The 25,198-nt window shown below is 39.8% G+C and overlaps 1 protein-coding gene across 1 annotated transcript in view; it reads left to right on the forward strand.

Moving 5' to 3' along the window:
• Window positions 1–25,198, forward strand: part of WNK1 (WNK lysine deficient protein kinase 1) — a gene marked incomplete at its 5' end in the record, with an annotated part of 97,910 nt that overhangs the window by 25,669 nt on the left and 47,043 nt on the right. The window contains 3 exons of the mRNA XM_017726193.1: window positions 5,971–6,143; window positions 10,203–10,423; window positions 12,469–12,626. Coding sequence (XP_017581682.1) covers window positions 5,971–6,143; window positions 10,203–10,423; window positions 12,469–12,626 — 552 coding nt within the window. The remainder of the gene's footprint in view (window positions 1–5,970; window positions 6,144–10,202; window positions 10,424–12,468; window positions 12,627–25,198) is intronic.

Below are 25,198 nucleotides of genomic sequence, written 5' to 3' on the forward strand. Positions count from 1 at the left end.
AGGCTGGGAGCTTCAGCGTCTTCACTCAAATTTTCAGACATTTGGAATGCTTGATAAAATGCTGCTCAGTGTAACCTCAGCACAGATAGATAATTTACCTTGGTTGTGATTCAAGACTATCTATAATTCAGCAGCACTTTGAAGTCTCTCATGGCTGTACATTTACAGATCACATCACTTGAAGATGTTCATTTCTGCTGATTTTTCTATGGCGTGTCTAGATGAAAACTACATACCGTCACTGTAGTCGTTAACCCCCCTGCAAAACAACAACCCATTAACTGTCTGTGCAACACAGCAGTGTATCATTTCTGGATCTAGTGTTAGGATATGCAGAAAGCTAGTAAAACCTGTCTGTAGTATATGAAGTGTCCAGTCTTTCTCTGTTTCCTCCTTACCGCTTATCTCCTAATATTGTGGAAAATGGGATAGCTCTAAATTGTGTAGCAGCTCATCCACTGATATTTAAAAAAAAAAAACAACAAACCCCAAACCCAAACAGTTTAAAGTTGACCTGTGTTGCTTATAAAGTCTACTTATTTGTAAGATGGAGATCACAGGAAATTTTCTGAGTCTGGTTTGTTCTGCTGTGCACGAAGGTTCCGTGGCACTTCAGTGATGTAAATTGTAGTTGATGTTAAGAAAGTGAAAATCACCTTGGAGGATGTATATATAGCAGGAGTTGGCAGATGTAGCTCCTTCCGTGTAGAGTATTTCCCTCGGTAGCCACCTGCTTGTTATCCTGTAGTGTGTGTTTGAGGGTGAAGTGCACTGTGCCATTTCTGTGTCTGTTTAGTGCCAGCTGAATTGCCCGAGGCTTTAGCTCAGGCCTTTTGGTGTCAGTCAGTAAAAACGGTGGTGGGACCCTTGGCTGAGCTTGGGCTGGCTGAAGAGCAGACTCAAACGATCCGAGCAGAGCGCGGTGCCTTGCTGAGGAGGCTCCCCTGCTGCCTCCGGTGTCCGGGCTGGGCTCTGCGACCGCTCTGGCTAGTGGGATGTGTTCTGCAGATGTGTCATTTCCTGTCATGATGTTAACAGGACAGAACTTGGAAGGACTGTGGAAAGGTAGAAGGAAAAACAGATGAGAAATTACTCAGTAGGCTCAGTGACTATGTGAGTATCCTAGTTGAAATTTAAGATTAATTTAGGTGCCAGAAATGTATTTTCTTTCCTCATTAAGGATGCTGAGTAGATAGTAAGTCTTGGCTGAAACAGGTCACCAGAAGAATATAGGCATTTTTTGCTGATGAGCTTTGTTTTTTGTGGCTTGATACAATAGCTAATCTTAGGGGGGGAAGGGAGTTGTTTTGTTTTGGGTTGGTTTGCTTATCATTTGTATAAGCCATGTAGGTACGGGGGTAAAAAGAGGGTAGTAGTAATACTGTGTGTAATTCATGCTCCTGTACCTTAAGGAAATTAGTGGAAGAGTAAACCTGCACCTGGGTTATCATGAATGCCCAAGATCCCTGTTTCACATTGAAAAATGTAAACACCTCTGATAGCTCTTTCCTGACCAAAACAAATCAGATAGGAAGGACCTGGATAAATGGAAAGAGCCAAGAAAAAGCCTATTGAATAGCTCTGAGCTGAACAATCGTTTCATTTGCTGCTCGTCTCCTTTCAGGCCCCTGGCATTGCAGAACTGCGAGTCACGTGCTGGGAAGCCTTGCTGTTTGTCCTGGCTTGTCAAAATAATTTAATGTAGGTGGAAAGGAATGAATGAAATGAACAGAGTAGGCTTGATGCATCTGTTTCAGTTTGTTCAAAGGGCAGCCCAGGGATGTGATACTTAGGTCCTCCAGGGAAGCTATCAGTTTAGGAAGAACAATGCTGTCCATTTTATAAGATAGCTAAATCCATTTTAGGAAGCAAGCTCTCCTACAGTTTGACAGCTTTGTATATTTTTAAAAATATTTGGGCTATATCTGCTCAGCTTGTGCTGAGCTACTACAAGAATGTGATTTGGTAACTTCTTGATTTAGGACTTTGTCTTGCCTGCCTGAGGTTGCTGCATTATGGTAAAAAAAGACTAGGAGAGGAGAGGGTGTGTCCATTTTTAAATTTTTCTAGTGGGAATTCCAAAATGATTTGGTCTTTGAAGGATAGGATATCAAGCTGTATATTACTAACTGTTCTTAAAGTGCTGGCTTCTTTATAGAATTGTTCAAGTTTCCTAGGCTTATGGAAAACTACTTGTGTGTCTTTCTACTTTGTTTAGTTTCTGGCTGTTTGATTTAAAAATAAATTAAAAAAAAAAAATCAACAAAAACATTACAATTGTCTAACTCATCTTGTTCTTGGTGAAACTGGAATGTTAATCTATGAAACCTATAACTTTGTTTTCAAGTGAAAACAGCAAATACCTGTGGAAATGATCCATCTGTGTACCTATTTAGACTGTGAGTTATAGGAAAAAGGGGATAAATCTGCTTATCTGATTCACACTTAGGATAATTTAATCAAAAGGAGGGTATATTTTGAGTGATAGGCCACAGACTCCATTACATCTTTGTAAGTGCAGATAGAGCTGAGGGTCTTGCATTTCTGCAGGCTCCTGCTCAGAGGCCACAGTGGATTCTGAGTGCTGCCCCCAGTAGCTGCCTTGTTGGGAAGACACATCTGGGCTTTTGAGTCTTTTGGAGTATGCAGTTATAACTGAGGGTGGTGAAAACTGTTCCCTTCCCAAAGTCTTGCAAAACACACTTTTAAATTCCCACTAAGTGATGATGGCTTCTTTCTCTCTGCTACAGCTATGCTGTACAGCCACTTTGTGGATTTTGTGTGATGCCAACATACTTTTCATTCCCCTGCTTTTCCTGAACTATTTATACCTAACATGGCTGGTAACATCAGATCTCAGTCTCCCAAATTACATACAGTGCTCTATTTTACTTGCTTATTTCAATATTTTAGTAGCTGCAGCTGCTGAAGTTGCATTTTTGTACAAGAACAAGCATGAGGTGAAGTTGTCACTTTTGCCCATACTAACAGCTCAAAGGATGCCAAAATGTATTTGGGATGGGCTCTATTCTAGTCTGTTTCTATGCAGCCTGGGAGATCTTGCTGTCTAATATTTTTAATTACTCAGGTTTTGAAAGTGGAAATGTCATTTTAAATTGTACATTGGCCTGCAGGCCAACTATTTGCAAGTTGCATTAGAATGTAATTCTTACAGTTATAACCAGTTATTGTTACACAGATTTTGTTGGTATAATTGTACACAAGATGCAGTATTTTCCTGAATGTTAGGGTTGTGGGTTCTTTTAAAGTATATTGACAGTCTTCTGTAACCTAGCATTAGTATTCCTTTAGGAGAAGAACATAAAAACCTGTTAGGGATGAGGGTGTGGGTTGTGTGTCCAAGGAAATGAGGGTAGTAAAAGGTAGTATGCATTGCTGGGCTTAGGAAACAAGTGGCCTCTCTGTCTTTTTCTTTCAGCTCTGTTTAATGTTCCCTTTTGCTGCTGCAGTTATGTACTGAAGGGTGCAGAGTTTCCTTGGTTGCAAAAACATAACTGTGTTCCTGGGTGAAAGTTTTTGGCCTGTGTTTTGTCCAGACTTGTCCCAGATCACTGGGGCACTGTGGCTTTCAAAGCAGCATTGTTTTACTTAGCCTATTGCATGGTCTTGGTGGATTTTTAATGCCAGCACTGAAGTGTTGAGTGCCTGTGCTGAACGTCACAGCTGTGTTTGCAGGAACATGATGCTGCCGTGGATGTGACCAGAGAGAGAAAGGAGTCCAAATGTGGGTGCCTCTTAGGAGTCTGTTCATTGATAAGAGTGGTTACCACTTGTTAGTTCCTATTTGGGGCCAGTAGTACCGAGGCAGGGAAAACTGAATAAAGCCCTTAAGGGAGATTAGGTTATGTATATTAAAATGAGAATGAAACAAAATACACTTGACTTGATGTTTAAGTGTAGGTCTAAAACTGTTTGTGGTAGATAACTTGTTAGTGTGCACAAAATAAAGGAAATGTAGTCCAAATGTATGTCTAAGATCTTGGGTTTGGACAAAAATGAATGCAAGTGTTCATGTTGACTATTTAGAAGTGGTAAAAAAGTAAATATTACGGCCTTTTTTGTATAATGACCGTATATAATAGCTGAATTTACAGCAAAATACAGTGGTTTTTAAAAGTGAGTTATATATGGGTCAAGTGGAGAGGCTGAGAAAACAGCTTTATTTTCCTGTAAGAAAGGTGATATTGTGATTGTGTTATTTGAAGCACTGTCGCTTAGAAGCGTGTGTGTGGTCAGCTGTACCTCCTGCAGCTCACTGCTCTTCTGTCTCACACCAGTTTGAAGCACTTAAGATTGAGGTTTGGAGCAGAACTTGTGCTGCCCTGTTCGTTATAATGAAAGCTATTAGATGGGTAAGACAGCTCGAATGGTAGTACTGATTGCATATTAAAAGCTCTGCAACACCTAAGCAGACATGAATGCTCAATTGTTGGTGTAGTGTTTGTGCAAATGCTTTATCAAAACTTGTGCGAGTATGCTTATGAAAGAATGGGAAGAGGTGGTAGTGCTGATTTCTGCAGAGTGAAGTAGCTGTAGGATTGAATGCTTTTGATGTCTGTAGATTAAATTAGTCATACTTAAGGAGTTTGCATTTTCCCAAGGATTGTAGAAGTGGGTGAGATTCATAGACACCAATAGGAAACTGGTCCCTAGGGTGATTTCAAACCTGTTTTCAGACTTTCACCAGGGAAATTGTACACTTCTGAAAATTGGAGCTTCATCTGAAAAAGAAGTTTGTCCATGCCTGAAGATACTCCTTGAACCTTTTAAAAAAAGTCGATGATCTAAGTTAATGTAGGATGGTTTAGATATTACATGGCTGAATTGTATTGAGAAAACACATGGCCTGTAAAAGGAAGAGGAATTACTGTCTGGAGGACAATGGGAATATAAGTAAATCCTGCATGTTTTTACTTCTTCCTTTTAATTGAAAAGACAACGTGAAATCAAATGAGTTAAAATTATTACTCAGGTCTGACAAATAGGTCTTTGGTTATTGCTAAATAACTGTTAGAAACAGTAATTCTGAAATTCTTGGCTTTAAGTATATCCTGAAGTATTTTATGTTGTTTTTCAATACAAACTGCAGACGGACCCAATTTGTGTCAGTCAGTCAGACAGACTGGTGTGAGCAGTGCTTTGGTAATGCATTGGTAAGCTGAGAACTCCGCATGGCACAAGGAGACGGTCATCTCTGAGATGTGCTGCTTGTTCTGGTAGTGGCTGCTCAGAGCCTTGGTGATACCTGGTAGCCAGTTGTTGGTAGGCAGTATAACAGTATTGTCCAGGAATGCTTTTTTGTGTTCTGTCTCTGGCCAAAAGATTGCTTTCTGTCTCTAGTGGGAGTTATGGCTTTGTTTTTGTTGATGTGAGATTTCAGGAAACTTGCTCAATCTTGAGGTTCTGCTTTTAATCAAAGAAAATCCAATTCATTCACTTGATGGTCTACAGCTACAAGAACATACTGTGTGTTAACAGAGGTTTCATGCTTAACCCCCTCTATGGGTGGCTAATCCCATCTGTTGCCAGTGGTCTGGATAGACATCTAGGAATAACAAAAGGTTGTTACGTACAACATTAGAGGGAGATGCTTTAAATGACCTGATTTCATTCTCAAACACTGAAGTGTTCAAGACATTATGTCCCCTTTCCACCCCAAGTCAGGCAACAGCTAAATTTATTAAGAGTAAAGAGGAGGAAGCAGAAAGAGGAGTTAATCTACAGACTTGCAGTTCTTAGCCCTGAGAGCAGTAGAATTATAAAGAACAACATATTATAAAAATACTGTAATAGAATGTGTTCAAAACAGAATATTTAAAGATAATTGCAAGCCAAATGGCATTTAAGTAAGACACCTGATTCTTGTGGGCACTTAAGTGTTTTCAAGTTGCTGCCTCTCAATAAGAAAATAAAGCAAAACTTTCTCATGTACCTTTTCTTTTTCATTAGGATCGGAAGCTGTCCAGGTCAGAGCGACAAAGATTTAAAGAGGAAGCTGGGATGCTGAAAGGGCTTCAGCATCCCAATATTGTCAGGTTCTATGATTCCTGGGAGTCCACAGTCAAAGGAAAAAAGTGTATTGTTCTTGTGACGGAGCTCATGACATCTGGAACATTGAAAACGTAAGTAAATTAAGACATGTCAAAGCATTTCAGTTTCATTAGCACAACATCAGAGCACTAGAAATAGATGATATTTCAAATAGATGAGAACAGAGCCCTTTTGCCGCAGGATAACCTACTGTAGGAACATTCTTGTTTAGGAGGAGCATCGCTAATGTTGCAGGGTATGGTAAAACATCTTCTCAGTTAGCAAGCTTGTCAGTTCTTACTTGTGATGTCCTCGGAAGCACATGCAGAAGACTTCTAGTTTTAAAGAGCTCAGGAAGGCAATACTCAATTTCTATGTCTCAGAATTTTTTTTTTTTTCTCTAGCTGCTTTCCATTTAGGATGAGCAACTTTGTGAAGTTCAAAGCACAAATTAATTCCCTGCTTTTGGGAGGTTTTGGATGTTACCACAATACAAATAACATGTAAAAAGAAAAAAAAAAATTCACCAGCTATTGCTTTAACTGAAGCTTGCTGAAGTAGTACCTACCAAGAATCCGAGAGTATGCAGCTCCCGCAGCTTCAGCCCTGTGAGTGCAGCCCGGGGTGTGTTGAAGGGCGAGCTAGAAGCAGAGCGCAGGGGCTGCCCCGCTGCGAGGGCCCCGAGCGCCAGCCGCCAGCCCCTGCCGGGAGCACGGCTGCCAGCCTTGGAGCAGAGGGGCAGGGGTGTGGAAGCAGGCTGTGGGAGCTGGAAGCAGTTGTGGCCATCTCTTTGGTTGAAATAGCCTGTGGATGTCTTGTGTTTTTTACCATGCTTATTGATAGTCACAAATGGGCGTTCTTAAGAGGAACAATGGCTCTTTGGGAGTCGGGACTGCAATTACAGGGAAGTGTTTGTCTCTTGAAATAGTAGCAGACGACTAAGGATACTGCAACATTCTTTAGCCATATGTTCAGTGGAGGCATTTCTCAGGTTGTTTAAGGTATTTCAGGTAAAATAATAGATCTACTGCTTCATGTGCTGTTTTTAGACAAGTAATATGTTAAAGGTTTTGCAGCTCTGTACAGATGCCTTTAAATAAAGTTTACCTAATTTTCTGCTAAATGTGTAATGTTAGATTAATTTTTTTTTCCTCCCTTTTTACTCCTTTGTTCCTCTCACAGATTTTAGTATTTGGATTGGCTTATGTGGTGTCATAAGCAAGTAATAATAGACAGTTATAAAGTAGGGTGTTGGTAGGAACAACAGATTTTCTGTCTCCGGGATTATTTTGTACCTTGAAATACGAAAGTCTTTTTATTTAATCCAGAAAAAAGTAATAGGCTCTTTAATCGACAGTCTTTTTAACTGTGGAGTTCTGGGTGGGGTTTTACCCCATTCTTGTATAGCTTGTGTTATAACTGTGATTTAGTTTATTCTAGTCCACTTCACCTGAGACTTGACCGGTAAACTGTATGGGAGATTTCAGGTGTGCCTTAAGTACTTCATGTGCTTGCGACAGTCCCAGCTTTACACTGTACACTTGTGTTTACATATATTTGACTATTACTTCCATATCTTTTTTTCAGTATGTTTACCTTACCTGCATTTAATAAAAGTGGTGGCTTTCTTACTTTGGTGCTTGGACACAGACATTGTTGTCACTTGATGTAAAAAAGTGAGCAGAAGACAAGTGTGATGATATCTTAAAGGAAATCTTCTCTCGTTTTTTTTTTTTTTTGGGATTTGTATACATTTAGATATACATACCCAGAAATAGTGTTAAAATTTTGTGGAGTCATTCTTTTCAAATCCTGTCTGGGCAATTTTCTAATTTTGTACAAGGAAAAGTTCCCAAACTTCCGTACATCAATGGAAAAGTTTTACAACTGACTCTTTGTGAAGAATGACTCCTTTCTGATATGGAGTGGTATCGTGGAATTAAAATACTGGGGAAAAATGGAGTTGTCTATTTTAAATTTTAATTATACTATTAATATAGACAACAGTGTTTACCTGACATAGGTCTCAGCCACTGGTTTTCTCTAAAACCTAGATAAAGTACGTATCTAGTGTGTGTTCCTGATCCACTTTAAATGAACATGTCAACTATCTGATGGGGCACATCCCTTCATAACTACCTCTGCTAATTTAGTAGGGATTCCTAGAACTCCTTGAGCTCTGTGTAGTTCTAGTTACAGAAACTTAGGCTGGAAACCTCCTGAGGCCTCTTCAAGCCCAAGTTATCCTATGATGATAGGGTAAATGAAAGCATACTGGCGAGCAGGCTTGTCTATTTTTATGGATTTATATGTGCTTCCATTTTAAATTGCTTTCTGCATGAAGTGACATGTGACTTAATTCAGGACAGTGGAAAAACGACAGCCACACTGCAGGATGCTGGGCGATGGTCAGACCCAGGTCCTTTAACAGTGAAAAGCTGGCAGTGGAGTAGCATATTTGTAACCAAGAATGTAATTAGGGATTCCAGATGCTGAACTGAAGTGCCCCTACCATGTGATCTTTGGAACAGGCTCAAGAGAGATGAATGAGGGTTGTGTCAATAGCAAGCATTTGAGTGATAGCTGATGTGATTCAGAACCTCCTTCAGTTTGTCTCCTTCCTTGGCTTGACTTTTCCCCTGCCTTTCTTTAAATTCTGAGACTTGATTTCCTCTGGAACTGTGTCTCAATTGCTTTTACAGATTAGTTTTTGCAGCAGGATCATTGCTAGCAACTTGATTTTCCAGATCTTGTTTTGAACTGGAGAAATTAAAGGGATGAATACATTGCATTTCCAACATCAGTGTTGGAACTGATTGAAGTGATTTCATCAGGACTGTGTCTCCTGACTAAGTGGACCTGCAGAAGAGACTGACCACTGCCATGGAATAATTGAATACAACTGGCTTTTAGTTTAAGATTGTAGTTGCTGGATTCTATGCTGGTCACAGAATTTATTACCAGTCTTCCTGTAGTGTGAAACTGGTCTTTATCTGAGACTCTGGCTGAGTACTACTGCCTGAACAAGAATAAAGTCCTTGCTCTACAGAGCTTGAGAGGTCCTTTCTCTACATGTATTCCAGCCCATACTTTTTCAGAAGGAACAAAACAACACTTCACATTGTGTTACCCAAAGAGAGGTTGAGAGAAAACCCTGCTGGAAAGCATTTGAAAACTGTCAGGGGTTATTCGCCTTGTGGCATCTCTAATCTGCTGAAGTTAAGTAATAGAATAAGATCTTAGTCTTAGGTCACACACACTGAAAAATATTTTTGGTATGAAATGAGACTCTTCTGACATGGGATTTCAAGGTGTGGCAAAGATAGAACAGTTAAGGTCAGGTTGCATTCTACCTGCAAAGGGATACAGACTTGGGTATGAACTCTTGCACCTCAATTATTTGCCAGAGCCTTTTTTCAGGTTTCTCTGTGCTGTCCGTATCTGTCCATAGCGTTGATGTAGTGAGTAGTACCAGTTGGATTCAGGTGAACAAACCCTGTCCTGCACCAGGGAAGGGGATCTCTTAGAATTTCCAATTTTCTTGACAACTCCACAGGTAAATTTGAAGCAGATTTAAAATGTAATGTGGAAGCCTTGAACAGAGTGCTTGGACTACTCTTGAAAATGAGGGAATAATGGCTTCAGAGCTCTTGCAGTTTTGCACAGCTCTGTACTTTGTTGGTTATTAACATTCAGGATCTAGTGACACACCTCCCCACCCAGTTATAATTAATCAAGGTAAAGGTTGTAAGTGTTTAAGAGGTTAAATAGATAAAGAATTGTAATTCATGAACCTTGAAGTATTTGTCATTGAAGCAGTGGCTTGAAATTTAGCAACCCAAACGTCTCATTACTGTAGAATGATTTTGTATGCAGAAGAGTTATCAGCTATGTATACCAAGCTTTTCACATTTATCTTTCATCATTATGGTCCCCTGGCTAGAAGAAGGGGGGTAGGTTTTGTAAAGGGGAATCATCTTTAGCGTCTCTGAAGTCTTCAAATGCCCAGGTAGATTTTAAAACAGAAGGTGAAGTTTAAATTTATACATGTCTTTAATTACTGTTCCTTTGCTTCCAAACAGCAAATGGTTTAGTTTAATCTACTGTTTGTTAGCAGAATCTGTTTAACCTGTTGTTACTTTTTTCATTAGGTATTTGAAAAGATTTAAAGTGATGAAAATTAAAGTACTGCGAAGCTGGTGCCGTCAGATACTGAAAGGCTTACAATTTCTACACACACGCACTCCTCCCATCATTCATAGAGACTTAAAATGTGACAACATCTTCATTACTGGCCCCACTGGATCAGTCAAGATTGGAGACCTTGGTCTGGCAACCCTGAAACGAGCTTCTTTTGCCAAAAGTGTGATAGGTAAGCCTGTCCTGTTTTGGAGGCTGCTGAGCCAGTCTACCTCTTTGGAGACTTGAGTGTTTTAAGAACTTTCCTAAAAAACATGCTTACAAAGGTACATGGTCAAAGCCTGAAAATATGTGGGCTTTGTCTCTTGGTTGCTGAGGTCATTCTGTGTTCCTCATGCAATGACATGTTGAAATTTTCGTTGTGCTTTTGATATTTGTATATTAACTATTTCAGAATATAGAGTTCTTGTCCTGCCCAACAATCTAATGCAACATTGTTGATAAAACCACTCTTGACTACACATAAATCTTACCTTTGATATGGTGCTGCTTCAAGAAATGTACAAATGCATTTTGGTGACCAAACAACATTTTGATATTTAGTGTTGCATTAGTTCATACAGCCAATTTTTTTTTTATTGTCACCAGGGGTTAATACTGAATCTCTTGCAGCTTGTGAGTAATCAGAAACTGGGGTATACCAAAGAAAGTCAATATTATATATATATATTTTAATAATAACACAGACTGTGGTATAATGCCTTATTTAGGGAGTCTGTAGAATGTGGATTTGTGTAAGTTAGGAGGGTGCATTGGGACATACTGCTTTATTTTGGCTCTGTCCCTGTGTATCCATTCATAACTTTTTTCAGAAACTGGTTTGATGGAACTAGTGTAATCTTTCTTGTGCATTCTTGAAAGAATTGGTTTTATCAGCTTTGTTTTTATAGTTGGGTGGATAGACTGTAGGGAATGAAGTTTCTTTCGCTCTCAGTATTTAGAGCTTGCTAAAATTCAGCATTACTCAACAGTCCTATGCCAGATTCCTAGCTGGGATCAATGGTGTATACCTGTAAATTTTCTTGCAAGCTGTCGCTGAAATATTTCCTGCTTCTTAACCAGGTCAAAGTATTAATAGGGAAGAAAAGAATGGTGTAAAAAAACATAATTTCTTAAGCGTATTTGTCATATCTTCAAATTTATCACTGGAAAATTACCATCTGTTACATAGTTATCTGTTAATGATTGGCCTTTGGATAAATGACTGCAATTACATTCTTTTTGGTTTAGCGCGGTGGAAACAAGCAATGGGCTGTAGAATGATCTGTAAATTGTCTGGAATCTGGTGTCTGCAGGAAATAATTCTGTGCTTAAATTTGCAAAAAGCAAACTTGCATCTCTGGCTTAAAGTAAATCTGATCATACAATGCAGTCCCTTTGTTTACAGAGGGGAGCTGTGATGCTTCACTGGGCAACAATTTTCTGCACACTATTTAAATGGGACTTGTTGAATCTCACGCTCTATGCCTGTAACTCAATCTCTCTGTATTTCTGAGTATTTTTGACTGTAGGATGTCCCTCACTAATGCCTGTATCTGCAGTAGGCCTATAAATATACTGCAGGTGGGAAGGTAAGTATGTGAAGAAAAGGGCTCTGGTGAGTGGCCTTTGCAGAAAATTACCTTTTATCCTCTTTTCATGGAGATTTATATTTGTAACAACAGAGCTTTTCATTGCAAGGCCTTACCCGAACCATTCTACTTGAGCAAGTAGAGGGAGAGCAGCAGGTCAGAGACTAGCTGTGGGCTCTTACCAGTACTACTTCTTTTGCAGCAGAGGGCAGTCGGGTAATTTATGAAACAAGGTTTAATGTGCCTCTTTTCTTACAGGGAGAAAAGGTAAGTGCCTTAACTCTCCTTAGTATTTGGTTTGCAGCCTATGGCTAGTCTACAGTTTTTCCCCTTTTCTTATCCCCTCCCCTCCCGTTTGATTTCAGGCTAATCCAGTCTGCTCTGATATTTGTATCAACTGACATCCCTAAACCAGGAATTGCATCAGATCTTACGTGCCATTGTTATTCCATAAAGGCCTTGCAATGGAAGACTCACAAAGTACATTGGTGCAACAGAGTCACTAAGGGTTTCCTCCCTCTTCTTTTTGCCTCCACTTTCTCTTGTCTCACAGGTCTGCCCAGCCGCTTCCCCCTGCGGTGAGTAACGCCAGCAGCCTCTGCTCGCTTTGAGACATTTAGAGTCTGAATCGTTCTTTTAATTTAAGGTACCCCAGAGTTCATGGCCCCCGAGATGTATGAGGAGAAATATGATGAATCCGTTGATGTATATGCTTTTGGGATGTGTATGCTAGAGATGGCCACGTCTGAGTATCCCTATTCCGAGTGCCAAAATGCCGCGCAGATCTACCGTCGAGTGACCAGTGTAAGTCCCTCCTCACTACCGAGCCTAAAGCTACTGCTGTTAGCAGCAAAGGAGTACAGCTGGGTAGCACCAGTGCTGTGCAGGTGTGTGGGGGGGAAAAAAAGCTGAGAAGAGGTTATTTTGGGATGAGTGCAAAGTTAGAGTGGTTGAACTCACAGAACATCTGTCAGAAGCTTGTAAAATATGTGCATGGAAATAAAATTTTGCATGTGTTCATACTCTTCTTTCAGTATGTTAGTAGGTATTACATAGGGTTTAAAAAAATACAAAGAAACCAACCCCCCAAACCAAACAACAAAACACACTAGAATAACAGATTATTTTCTAAGCCAACTGAGGGATGGTGGAAGTAGTTCTGTCTTGAAGATGAGCTGGTTACCTTGTTCTCTGCAATAAAGCAGGATCACAGATTGAAGCAGTGGCTTAGCTGCCTGCCAGTTACCTAGAGTGATTTTAATAGTTTATTGAATTCTGAGTGGCACTTAGCTACTGTGTGTTGGGGGCACTTCTTATAGTGATGAAGTGGAAACACTTGATAAATAGCAGGAAGCTATTCCACCCTGGTAAGTACTGGGCAAGTGTAGTGGTGGAGGTAGAGGCATTGTGGGAGTACACAAATAAGGCTGAGAAGGCAGTCAAGAGATTAGCGTTGGCCCATCTGACCAGACTGAGGAGAACATGCAGACTCTGAGTGGAGGAAGCAGAACTGTAGTGCTAGAAATGTGCAGTATGGGGTGGCTAGGTGGAATCTGTGATATCTGAGGCACTGTTGTAGACTGTACCAGTGCAGTGAAACAAACATGTTCAACCTCGTGTCTTAAGCATTCAGAAAGAATAGTGAGGTGGCTGCTTGGGGAAGTGAAAACTTGCACTGGATTTCTCAGAATACCCGTGCACATGTGCAAATGAGAAAAAAGAAACCCAGACTTACCTCTTTGTCCATAGACAAATGAGTTCCTGTTGATCTTTTCTGTGTGGGTTATTTCAGAGAAGTTGCAGATTTAACAAATAAATTGCTTAGCTTTGGAAAAATAAAATGCTCTCTTATTCCTGCCTCACACTGCAAAAGGCAGATAAAATTCCTGTGACTTAGAGTTGAGGAAGGGTCTTCATGTCAGAAGCAATGAATTCTGAAAGAAGGCTTGGTGAAGTAAGGCTGTCCCTTTTTTTCAGGGAAATTGGAGGGGCACAGAAGAAGTTAAAAAAAGTCATAGGTAGTCACTTTGGTTTTTTGCACAGATGTTAGAATAAGTTTTTATGTACATACATATATACATACAGAGTTGTTTTTGTTTTTGTTGTTTTTTTTTTTTTTTTTTTTGGCATGTTGGCAAACTTGCCTGTAATTTTCTAAATAGAGTTTAAGAACTAGGCTAAAGTCTAGTCCTCACTCTGTGTACAGCATAATTTGATCTGGAAGCAGCTGGTATCAGTGAAAGAAAGCTACACCTCTTTACTAGAACAGTCTCAGTGGTACCTCTTACTGTGCTTATGGATGTATCTTGGACAGAGCCAAAGCAGCAAGATTTGGATGGACATTTTTCTTAGAACAGATGCCTGATGTAACTGTCCTGCCTGTTCCTTGAGAAGTGCCAGGAACTGGGCTGTTGCTGAGAATCAGCGGCTGAGACAATCCCAGGCTTGGACATCCCCAGGTCTTACAGACCTGCCTTTTCCCTGGTCTTTGAAGTACTTACTAACTGGAAGGCTTTGTAGGGACTTGTAGCAGAGAAAGTTATTAGAGATGTACCAGGGTTCCACTTACCACTTGTTTGTTGTGTGTGGTGCTCCTTTCTCCCCATTGTTTTTGGCTGGCAGTGGAAAATCTAAGTGGGTGAGAAACACTGGCAGTTTTTTGGTCTGTCCAACACCACCTTCTAGTCTACTCTGCTGATGGCTCACAAATCACATTTATTGGTCGATTTTTTTTTTTTTTTCTTCTCCCTACTGTTTAATTTACTGCTTGAGAGCTCTTAAGATACACTTTGGTATGAAATCCAGCAAATCTTGTTTTCTTTCAGAAGGAGCAAAGGACAGGAGGGTAAAGAAAATGAAATGTACATTTCTCTGCTTCGAAAGGCTGTGTGCTTTGGTATATTTGGGGTTGTTTATTTCAGTGTAGTTGCAAAGAATTTTGTTCAAAACAAAACCAACCAGAAACAAAACATGAAAAACTTTCAAGGAAGGCTTTCAATGAAGGCAAGACAATGTTATCTGGAAATAAAGCACAATCCTGTATTAACTGGTAATGGAGGATTTGGTGTTTTACAATGTGGAAAGAGACCCATGTTATGAAAGTGAAGTAAAATCCTCCTGGCATTCTTTTTAGCACTCCACAAAAGCTCTGTGAACCAATGTGAAAAAGAGCCATATAGTTTTTTGCCCTTGTCCTTTGCTCCCTGGTTAAGATTTTTTTTTTTGGTTTCAAAGGAGATTTTAGAAGTTTAGACCATGTATGCAGCTGTGGGTGAGGGGTGAACCATTTGCCAAATTCAGTACTTGAAAGGACAGTGTGTGAACTATCAGTAAGAGAGTGGAGACAGAAAACCCCCTCCTGCAAAGGTGACTCCAGCTGTACTTACCAACACATCTCCTTCTAATGTATGTTGGAAGGTGGGTGTGTTTTGTGGAAGGTGTTTGGCATCTCCATTTCAACCCCTTTGCTGCTACCTCCCTGGACGTGTTTAGGGGTGTTTTGAGGTAGCAGCTACAGTTCTGCTGTGCCTTAAATTGAAAGGATTATTTTATCTATGTGCATACAGAGAGAGCAGAAGGAAGGACAATAGGAATGGTCTGCTATCGAAAGTCATGAAAGATCATGCCATGTGGCAGCTTAAAAACCACTGAAACCCCAAAGGAAGTAAGATCAAAATGTGCAGCCACTCACTGCAGGCCATATGTATTTAAGTTAATTCATTTCCCTCACCCTCTTTGCAGTAACTGTTAGTAAAAAGCAAAGTTGTTGTTAGTAAAAAGCAAAGTTGCTCCATTATCTTAAATCCTTTGCTATTGTTTAGGACAGAATCCTGTAAAAGGTGTCTTAATGCCCAGGGTGTCCTCTCAGAACCTCTTTGTAATACCAGCTTATGTTCTTTTCTCCCATTTTGGCTGTGCATTGGTCTCTTTTTTAGGGAGCCTTCAGCTGCACTGCATTTTGACCTGACACCTTTTGTGATAAGGATTGCTCTAGCTGATGCCCAGATACTGCAGCTTGGGGTTGGGTTGTTTGCCAAGATTGCTCAGAGTACTAGGTCCTGTTCTACCTCTTTGGTTCAGGGTCTTTCCTCACGGCTGGAAGCAGTTTTTTGTTAAATAATATGCCTTGGCAAGCAAAGATCTAGAATTTGGATCTAAAGGCTGAAGCTCCTCTCACAGATGAGACATTTTTTGGCCCAGACAGTAATTGTTGCTTCACATCTTGGACAGTATCATTGCTGCATGAATCTGCTGTTCCTAGGTTGCTTGTTTATACTGTCTGCATTGTCTCACCGGGAAGTTCCTGTATTCCCTTAAAACAGTCCTAGGATAAAGTTCTTGAATTTTCTCTGGCCCAAGAAACACAATTGCAATTAAATTGGTATTCTGGCTCACTTTATCTAGAAGAATAACAGAATAAACTGGCTATATACTTATCTTAAAAGCCACAACTGTACATAATTTGTAGGGCTCAAGGTGTTATGTTGAACTTTGTTTTACCACTCTGGTAAGGCAATCAGCAGTTTGACACAGAATACTGACCTCTGTTTGTACTTGTACCCTTTAGCATACTCAGTCCAAAGCCTTTCACTAGCAGTTTCTTTAGAAAGGAAAGACGTCTGCAGGGCTTGTCACTCAAACATAAAGGAGCCTAGCCTTGCTCTTTGTTTTCATTAAATCGTTTTGTGGCAATTTTGTCCCAAACCCTGTTTTCTTTATTGAAGCTATCCTCTGCTATTCTTAAAGAAATTGCAGCTCTTCAGATTTTCACCTTCCTGTGGGATGGGGAAATCTCTGAGGTTTAAGCAGTATGCCTCCTCAGTCAGCTGGGACTGAATGCATCCAGTGAGCACTAAGTGATGCCTACTTGGCCTCAGAAAAGAAATAATCTAAGCCTGCAATGAATTGATAACAAGCTGCACTATTATTAACGCACTGTTTCCTGCTCCTTTGATTTATTTTTTCTCCTCTGCCCTCTTGTGCAGGCACACCTGTCTGTGTGGTATGCTACTAGATTAGGGAATGGATCCCCTTTTTAAAATTTCTTTTTACAATTCTGCTGTGTAATGCAGAGAGTTCCAATGCAAAATGTAATCAGGATACATAATTCTGTTATGTACTTGCTTGCATTAAAAAAAAAAAAAAGTGTGAGATCGTGGTAAAATTCAGGAAGGTTTCCCTGTCTGACTTTGTTCTTCTCAGGAGACTGGTATTTTTTCCTTGACCTGTTCCATGCATATTTCAATTGAACAGTTTGTCACAGGAGATACTTAAAATGGGCTACATGTGCATTTAAATGGAAAAAGAGATATTTATAGAACAGACATCTTAAGTATGATTTCTTAATTTAGTCTGTTTGGGAATCAATGCTGTGGAGGCATAACTGACTGCAGTAGCTTCAGCTGCTTTGCCTCAGCCTCTGGCGGACCACGGAAACCCAAGCTGTTGCCTCAAAATCTAGATCTCTAATACTTGGATGTCCCAAGGCTTAAATTTGCTAGGTGATTGACTAGTCCCAGGACTAGTAAAAAGACAATTAATGTGTTTATTATGCAGATTTGTCCCATTCTTGCACATCTACCACTAACATAAGAATCCAAACATGTTCATTGCAAAAAAAGTTAATAAAACCATCCTCAATTTCAAATGTACTAATCACCTGAGTATCAGCAGAAAACTCTTCTTCTTTCTCCCCCTCCCATCATATAAACTTACCTTTAAGTTCTCCTGATGGATTTGTGCTTTGTACTTGATTTTCTCTACGCTTACTTTGACGAAGTGAAGTTTTGCATTTGTCCTTTCTTTTACCAAAAGTCCAGTCTCTTCTCTCTCAACAAATGTCTGCTGTCTGAGCTGGCCTTAAGATGAGAAGGGGTAAAAAAATAAAGGCATTTTGCATTTTGAGTTAAAAAAAAAAAAAGGTTGTTCAGTACTAAAATGTTCCACAGTGGGCATAACATTCTTCTTCTCTGTTCTCCAGAGCTTAAAAAAGGGCCTAAGGGAACAAGGCACATAATGAGTAACCTGACCAGGCAGTGTCTAACTGTCATTAATTTCCCTAACTGGTAGGAACTGGAACTCACTGGTTAGGGTGAAGGTCATTCTCTTTGCTGGAAACTAGGCAGTTAAAGTGCTGTAGTTTGGTCAGTTGAGATAAAATGAATCTTTTTCTTCAGCCTCCTAAAAGTTAGGCATCTTAACTGTCTAAACTAGTCAGCTGCTTTGTTTTCACTAGAGATGCAGTGGGCAAAGTATTCCAGCTCTTACTCTTCTTCCTGAGGCGTCTTAAGCAGCAAATAAAAAATGCTAAACCTTTAGACGTATGATTAATTTTACTTGCAGTGCTTTATGAGTGATGATTAATTTCCTCTTTTACTTCCTGGAAGCAATATCCAGCATTTTTTAGGCGTGAATAAAACTGTTTTCTTTACCTTGAATGACTTGGTTTCTTGACCTGATTTAGGGTAGATACAGAGATATCCTCCCTATCAAACTTTCTAGTGAAAAAAGCATTGGAAAAGAAATCAGTGGAAAAGTAGGGGAGAAAACCTTCCAACAGAGAAGGTAGGCTTTTGTTAAAGCAGGTACTGAAAGGCCACAAACCTTCAACTAAGTACAGGAAACAGAATAATTGTAAGAAAGGACAAACTCCTGTATTCATTTAAAGAAGAAACTTCTGGTAGTGAAGTGTGAAATGTAAAAAAACCCCTGCACATCACGTGCAATTCCTTTGCATCACACTGACCAAACTAAAGAACACTTAAACTTCTAGCACTTGCCTCGTGTAGCTGTTCACTCAGTCACAAGCATTTTGCTGTAACAGCTTTAAGAGTGCAGAATCTCCCTGTGTGGGGATTCAGGCACTGACTCATCAGTTCAGAAATACAGAACCTTAAAAGTGGAAGGTGGGAATTCAAGGATTTGAAGCACTGATATCTTCAGCAGCCTTGTGTGTTACTTTAGAAGTCCTCTTTTACAAATTACAGTGATCCAAGTAAGGAAAAGCAGTGATCAGCTTGAAGACTGAGATATAACAGGCTCTATGTCAGGCAACCAAGCTGATGAAGGGGCTGGAACATCTTTCTTAACAGGACAGGCTGAGGAAGGTGGACCTGCTCAGCCTCAAGAAGACTGTGAGGACCTTATCAATGTCTAAGTATGTAAAGGGAGGGTGTCAGGAGAATGGGGCCAGGTTTTTGGTGGTGCCAGGCAATAGGACAAGGGGCAATGGGCAGAAACTGATGCCCAGAAAGTTCCACCTGAACAGGAGGGAGAACTTCTTTCCTGTGCAGGTGACCAAGCACTGGAACAGAATGTCCAGAGAGGGTGTGAAGTCTTTCTGGAGCTATCCAGGAACCAGCTGGATGCAGTCCTGTGCCATGTGCTCCGGGATGTTCCTGCTCTAGCAGGGAGGTGGGACCAGATGACCCACTGTGGTCCCTTCCAGCCTGACCCAGTCTGCAATTCTGTGTGGTTTGCACAGCTAAGTCAGATGATGCCTGTGTTTGGAAGGGAAAAGGCTTATTCAGCTGAATTCTTTTCTAAAAGTACCTCACTGTTCAGCATCAAAAGCTTTGAGATTACAGCTAAAAATTTCTTTGTCAATACTGGTGTAAAACAAACTTGGTTTGAAGTAAAGGAAGCAATTTCTTTTCTTACATTGCTCACTGATGAGCCTGGATTGTCTTTCAGCGATTTTGAACAGGATATGATTTTAAGATGATCAGGAATTAAAAGGAATGGAGGATTGGTTGAGTTGCATAAAATTGAGATGTAATTAGGGTTCTGAAATCTAGTAGTAATGGGGAGTTTCTAAATGTATTTTTTAGAAACCTACATAAGTTCAGAGAAATGGGCTAAACAATGTATCTTTAAAATTTTGAAATGTTTAAAAAGTCTCTTTTAAGAATCAGGCCTCTTAAAACGATGATGCTAGTATTTAATATTCTGTCCTGTACTGACATCCATTTAGTTCTTACATTAAGTGAGGTAATTCAGCAAGAGATGGGAAGGTGGCTCTTAGGAACAGGGAGGTGATAAGTGTTTTTAAAATGCCTGGCTCTGCAGTGTGATGAGAGCAATTACAGTTCTGTGATTGGTGAATCACTGAAGCGTTTCTGTGGGGAGACTGATAGTTCAATGTTATTTGTCATATAGTGCCACTAGTTAAAAATACTGACATTAAGAATGCATAGGCTATTTCTTGTCCTGCCAGCTGCACTGCTAGAGTTGCAAGGGGTAGGAATGGGATAACTCCAGGAAAGTCTTCACTCCTATTAGAATAGGCCTGAAAATAAAAGGCATGGTGACTTTTGGCGCATTGTTGGAATTGTGCACTATTTTTGGTGTTTGCAACATTACCTTAGGCCTTTTAAGTAGATAATCCTTTCTAAAGGCTAGTTCTGGTACCAAATGGGTTTTGTGGCCCATGTTATATCATTTTTAAAATTCATTTTGAAGTCCATTGGAACTAATCTGTGGCTTTTGAGTTACTGTACCTAAACTTAAAAATGAGTGCAAGATGATGATTTTCTACCAGAGTGGGAGCAGATTAAAGCAGAGAATGCAACTAATACAATTTTATTTTTCAAAAGCATGTTTTCCATACTGAAAATAGAAGACAGACACTTCTAGTATTGTGTCACTGTGGCATTTCTAAATTTATATAACTGAAATGTGTGTCTAGGCATGTCTGGTTTTGTTTTTTTTTTTTGAAAGCTGTTTTCAAGTTGAAGTCCCAGTAAAGCAAAGGGTCATTGAGCTAGCTCAAGGTGTTCACATTGTAGAGGCAGCATCCCTGCTTCTAAGGGTGAGGTTAAAGATTTGTGTATGATAGATGCAACTGATCTTACCTTTATGCTTTTGTGCAGGAGTAAAACTGTTAATACCTGATCGACTTGTCCATTCAGACTTCACTGTTGTTTCAGAAGAACCTCTGTGCTCTTACCATGTGTTTCTAAACAAGGCCCTTTTCACTGTTACATGCACCAGTATGCTAATTGTTTGCCAGCTATGCACTAAGAAGCTGTGTCCTGGTTACAAAATGTCCTGGTTACAAAATGTCCTGTCCTAGAGCTTGATTAATTTCTTCTATACATTAGAATTGCTGCAATTACAGTAGCTGTTGTGATTAATGAATCAAAGTTTTTCTTAAACTGAAACAATGTTCTTAGCTTCAGATTCTTTGGACTTCTGAAATAGATGTTATTTACCTGGTGGTTCTGAAGAACAGTGGACGTTCATGTCTAAAGTAGAACTTGTGTGCTGGGCTAGATCACTTGTCAGCAGGGTAGCTCTGAGCCTAGTGTATATTCTGCAGTAGTGCCTAGCATTTCAGAATTATTGCAAATGCAGTGGGTATTGGCTTTAGTTACTGCCTTTTACTTGAGAGAGCTGGAGAGGCTTGCAGACAGTGATTTCTAGGAAGAGTTATGACTAGTTCCTGTTCAAACTTAACTATGTGGGAGCAAAGCAACAGAACTGTAGCCTACTATTGCAGTCTTCTAAGGCTTTGAATGCTGTAAAATCTCTGGTTTTAGTAGATAAAATGCTGTATTGAGACGCTGACGGCCAAGTTGGTTGAGCAGGCAGTGTCAGTATTCTCCAGCTTTTGGGCTTGGAGATCAGTTGTAGGATATATATGTGAAGGTGATAGTGAGCAATGATTGGTGATGGAATGAGGAGTCTTTTATTCTTTTCACCAAAACTTCTCTCATACAAATTTAACTTTAGGAAGAAGCAATTAGTTTGAGTGTGTCAATCAGAATACAGATACACCTTGTGTGTATAACAGCTTTAATCCTGTACGTCTGGCAATTTTTTGTTGTGTTTGACCTCTGATTTTTTTATTAATGCCTCAAAATTTTTTTAAGGTTAGGTGGCAAATTGAAGAGGAAGAATTTCTACATTGTGATTGGTGAGGTCGCAGCCAGCAGGCCTGTATAAATTCTGTAGCGTTGCCATTGTGTTTACAGTGTCATTCTGAAATCCAGGCGCACATGCTTAGCTGTTTGGAAAACGTTAAGGATCATGAGACTTAAATAACTTACACACCTTCACTGCAGAGGGTGAAGGCCAGTTGGTTAAGGTGTTGCAGTGGCCTAGAGCTCTCAGATAGCTGAGATGGGAGATTTTAATGTGGATGATGGTAGATCTGTCAAGTCCAAGAGGTGTTGGGTTCAAATTGTGTGGTCGTTTTTGATCAGAAGAGAAGACAGCGAGGCCTGTCCCAGTCTGAACAAGTGCCTCATGAGCTGGCTCTGGCTCACTAAAGCTTTCATCTGCTTCCACTGCTTGTATTGCAGTAATGCTGTTTACTCTGTCAGGATATTGATCTAGTACAGAGCTTATTCTCCAGGATTTGCCAATTTAATTCTTGGCAGAATTATCAATTGTCCAGAATTAATTGCTATGAAAATACTGACATCAGTGAAGCTAAATTTTTACTTCTGTTTAATATGTTGCATTTCAATTTAAAAAAAAAAACAACTTTAGTTTGCTTTTTAACCAGAACAAGAAAATCAGTCCTCTGTAGGCAAATCATGTCTCTCTTGAATGGAGTAAATCTTAAGCTGAAGTCTTTCTTTTCATAGTACGTATTCAGTTGAACTGGGGTGAGAATTATCAAACAGTTTCAGGTGTATCCTGTGTGAAATAAGGAAAGAACTAAATCTGAAAGGTCGTTCCTGGAACAGGCAGCAAGATTAAGATGAAGCATTAGAGGTGGTGAAATGGTTAAACATGCAGGTTTTGAGGGCTGGGTGAGTAATTGCAGGTAGTGAAATTTAGGAGATCATGGGGTAAGCCAATTTAAATGCTATATATATATATACCATTGCCTGAGGGCTTCTTTGAGACTGGGGAAAAGAGGTAGGATCTTTTTTTTCCACTGCAGTCATAGTCTCTAAATTCCTGAGTTAATGGTTTGTGGCAGCCTGGGACTGGCTCAAACTAGAATGGGAAGAACTTAAGAGAAAGGAAATACGGACACTTTAATTGCTTTGTTTGTGTGATTTGACTTTGCTGCTGGTGCTATTAGTTTCTGGACTGCAGTGTTAGAACATTTTGTTTGAGAAGATTAATTAAGTTACTGTAGAATTCTTTTCAGGCTCCTAGAGCTATAGCATCTTTGAAAAGAGTCAAGCAAGAGTTGGGGCTTGACTGGGACAGGTAGACTTGGCTTGTTGAAAGCTGAAATGTTTAATGTTCTTTGCAGGCTGTGCTGTGTCCCCCAGAAAAGTGTGGCCTTAATTAAGTGTGCAGAATGTTGCTTTTGCAACACTGGTGGTATATACTATAAAAACACTACTGGTATAATTGTGATATACTTGAGGAACTGAGTATGTTATTTTGGGAGAAAAGTGGTCTTGATAATTCTAAATTGAATTTTATCACAGTTTGTTACCACTAGTTTGTCAAAATTAGTTTGCTAACTTCATCTTTAAAGCGGTGTATGTGATCTTTCATAGCATTGCTCGTTATGTCCTTACAATAAAAAACCCTGAAGCCTGAAGCTACGGACAGCTCATTGTATTAATAAATGGGTTTTACAATGATTGCTTGGATATCAGAAGAACAGATATCAGAAGAAAAAAAAAATCGAACTTCAGGTTGAGTGAGGTCTGAAGTCTAGAGAGAAGTACCAGAAAATATAACTCTGGATTATTTGTGCACACGTGGTGTAAACCAAGCAACAATGCAGCTTTCTGACTTTTCCAGCAGTTTGAAAATCACCTTCAAATCTCTGTGCCCTTACACTAAGGAAAAGGAAAATAGATGATGTTGGCACTAGTAGCAAAATGCATTACATTGTCTTAGTGCTGACCTGTGTTCTGTTAGGGCTGAATTGCAGTCAGCTGTGTGTGTCCTGCTGTAGCTCCATGGAAAGGAGAGGAGAAGCAGCAGCTGCCTTCATTCCCCTGCACAGCACTGCTGTGGGCAGCCTTGCATCTGAACAACACACTGACTGACCTGTTTGCCCTGGTCAGAGTGGTACTTCAGCAGCAGCAGGAGTGAACTGGATAATGATCCCACTCACAGCCTTAAACTCTTGCAGAAAACCTGGGTGGAGAATAGGCAGAGCAGCCAAGTGGGAGGGCGGGGACATGTGGGAAGTAAAGGATCCCTCTGCTGTCACTTCTTCCTCCTCTTGCGACTGGCTGGGCAGGCAGAAAGGGGCACGCTTACCTCTTGCTTATATTGATTCTTTCTATTCAGTATTAGAGTGACAAAAGCAGATATTGAGCTCAAATCTCTGCAGCCTCATGTACTGGACTTGGAAAATAACAAGAGGTGTCAAAGAGAAAACAATGCTCCCTTCTAACCTTGATGTCTGCTTTCCTTCCGCTGTGCGTTAAGTCCACAGCCCGGTGGCGTCCCGTTGGAAAATAGCACCTTGCTAACTCGGTGGGGTGTGTGCCTCTCTTTTCCTGATGGATTTCACAAAAAGAGAGATCTGTCCCATATTTGTAATTGTTAATTCCCACTGTTGCTGCTCTCACAAGGATTGTGCTAAAGAGGTAAGTAAGAATTTCAGCTCTGTCAGGTGCACGTAGCCACAGGGAAGTATTCTGGAGGTGAATTAGAGTTCTCTTCAAATCTGCTGAACTGCTTTGCATTTGCATAGCTTGGGTCTTTAGCTTTTAAACTTGACTTTACTTTTTCTCCTGTAGTTTTTAAAATGTAAATTTAAATCCTGACCAGCAATGCTAGACCAGTAATTGATTCTGCTGTTTTCCACCTGTGTGTTTATTTCAAATCTAATTTTTCTTAAATTTCAAATCTATTTTTTTTCTTAAATTTAGAATGTCTGAGGGTATGTTACACTTCATCTGCCTTCATTTTGCTTTGTTGTAGAAGTTATACAGCATTGATTGTACCTTCTCTAATGAAGTGAAGGATATTTTCAGTATCTCTTGTGATAGAACAAGATATTAAACTACTGACTCAGTAATCTGGTGATCTAACTAATGCAAAATAATATGTGTTTCTAGGCAAAAATTGTGAAGAAGAGTTCTGGATAGCTTATACTTTGGGGTTTAAGAGTTTCCTGGAAATTTAGTGTTTTTAAGAATACCTGACTTCCCTTTAGTTCATCAAATAACTGTATATGTTGAATTTTGGAACACACTTTTTTCACCTGGTTAAAACCTGATAAAATCAAACTTTATCACATCTAAGCTAAGTGAAAAAAGAAATCTTTCTTATGCCTAACATGCAAACTGTGAGGTTTTTAGTTTTGTATCTGTGGCTACCTACATAAATACCCATATTTTAGTGGTATTCTCAAAATCTAAGTGTTCACTGGACTTTATTTTCAGTTGCTGCTTCTTTAAAAATAAGCAGTTCTTTGGCCTGGCTGTCCTTCTGTAAGCCTG

The sequence above is a fragment of the Corvus brachyrhynchos genome, unplaced genomic scaffold, assembly GCF_000691975.1.
Source record: "Corvus brachyrhynchos isolate BGI_N302 unplaced genomic scaffold, ASM69197v1 scaffold191, whole genome shotgun sequence".
In the NCBI taxonomy this organism is placed as follows: domain Eukaryota; kingdom Metazoa; phylum Chordata; class Aves; order Passeriformes; family Corvidae; genus Corvus; species Corvus brachyrhynchos.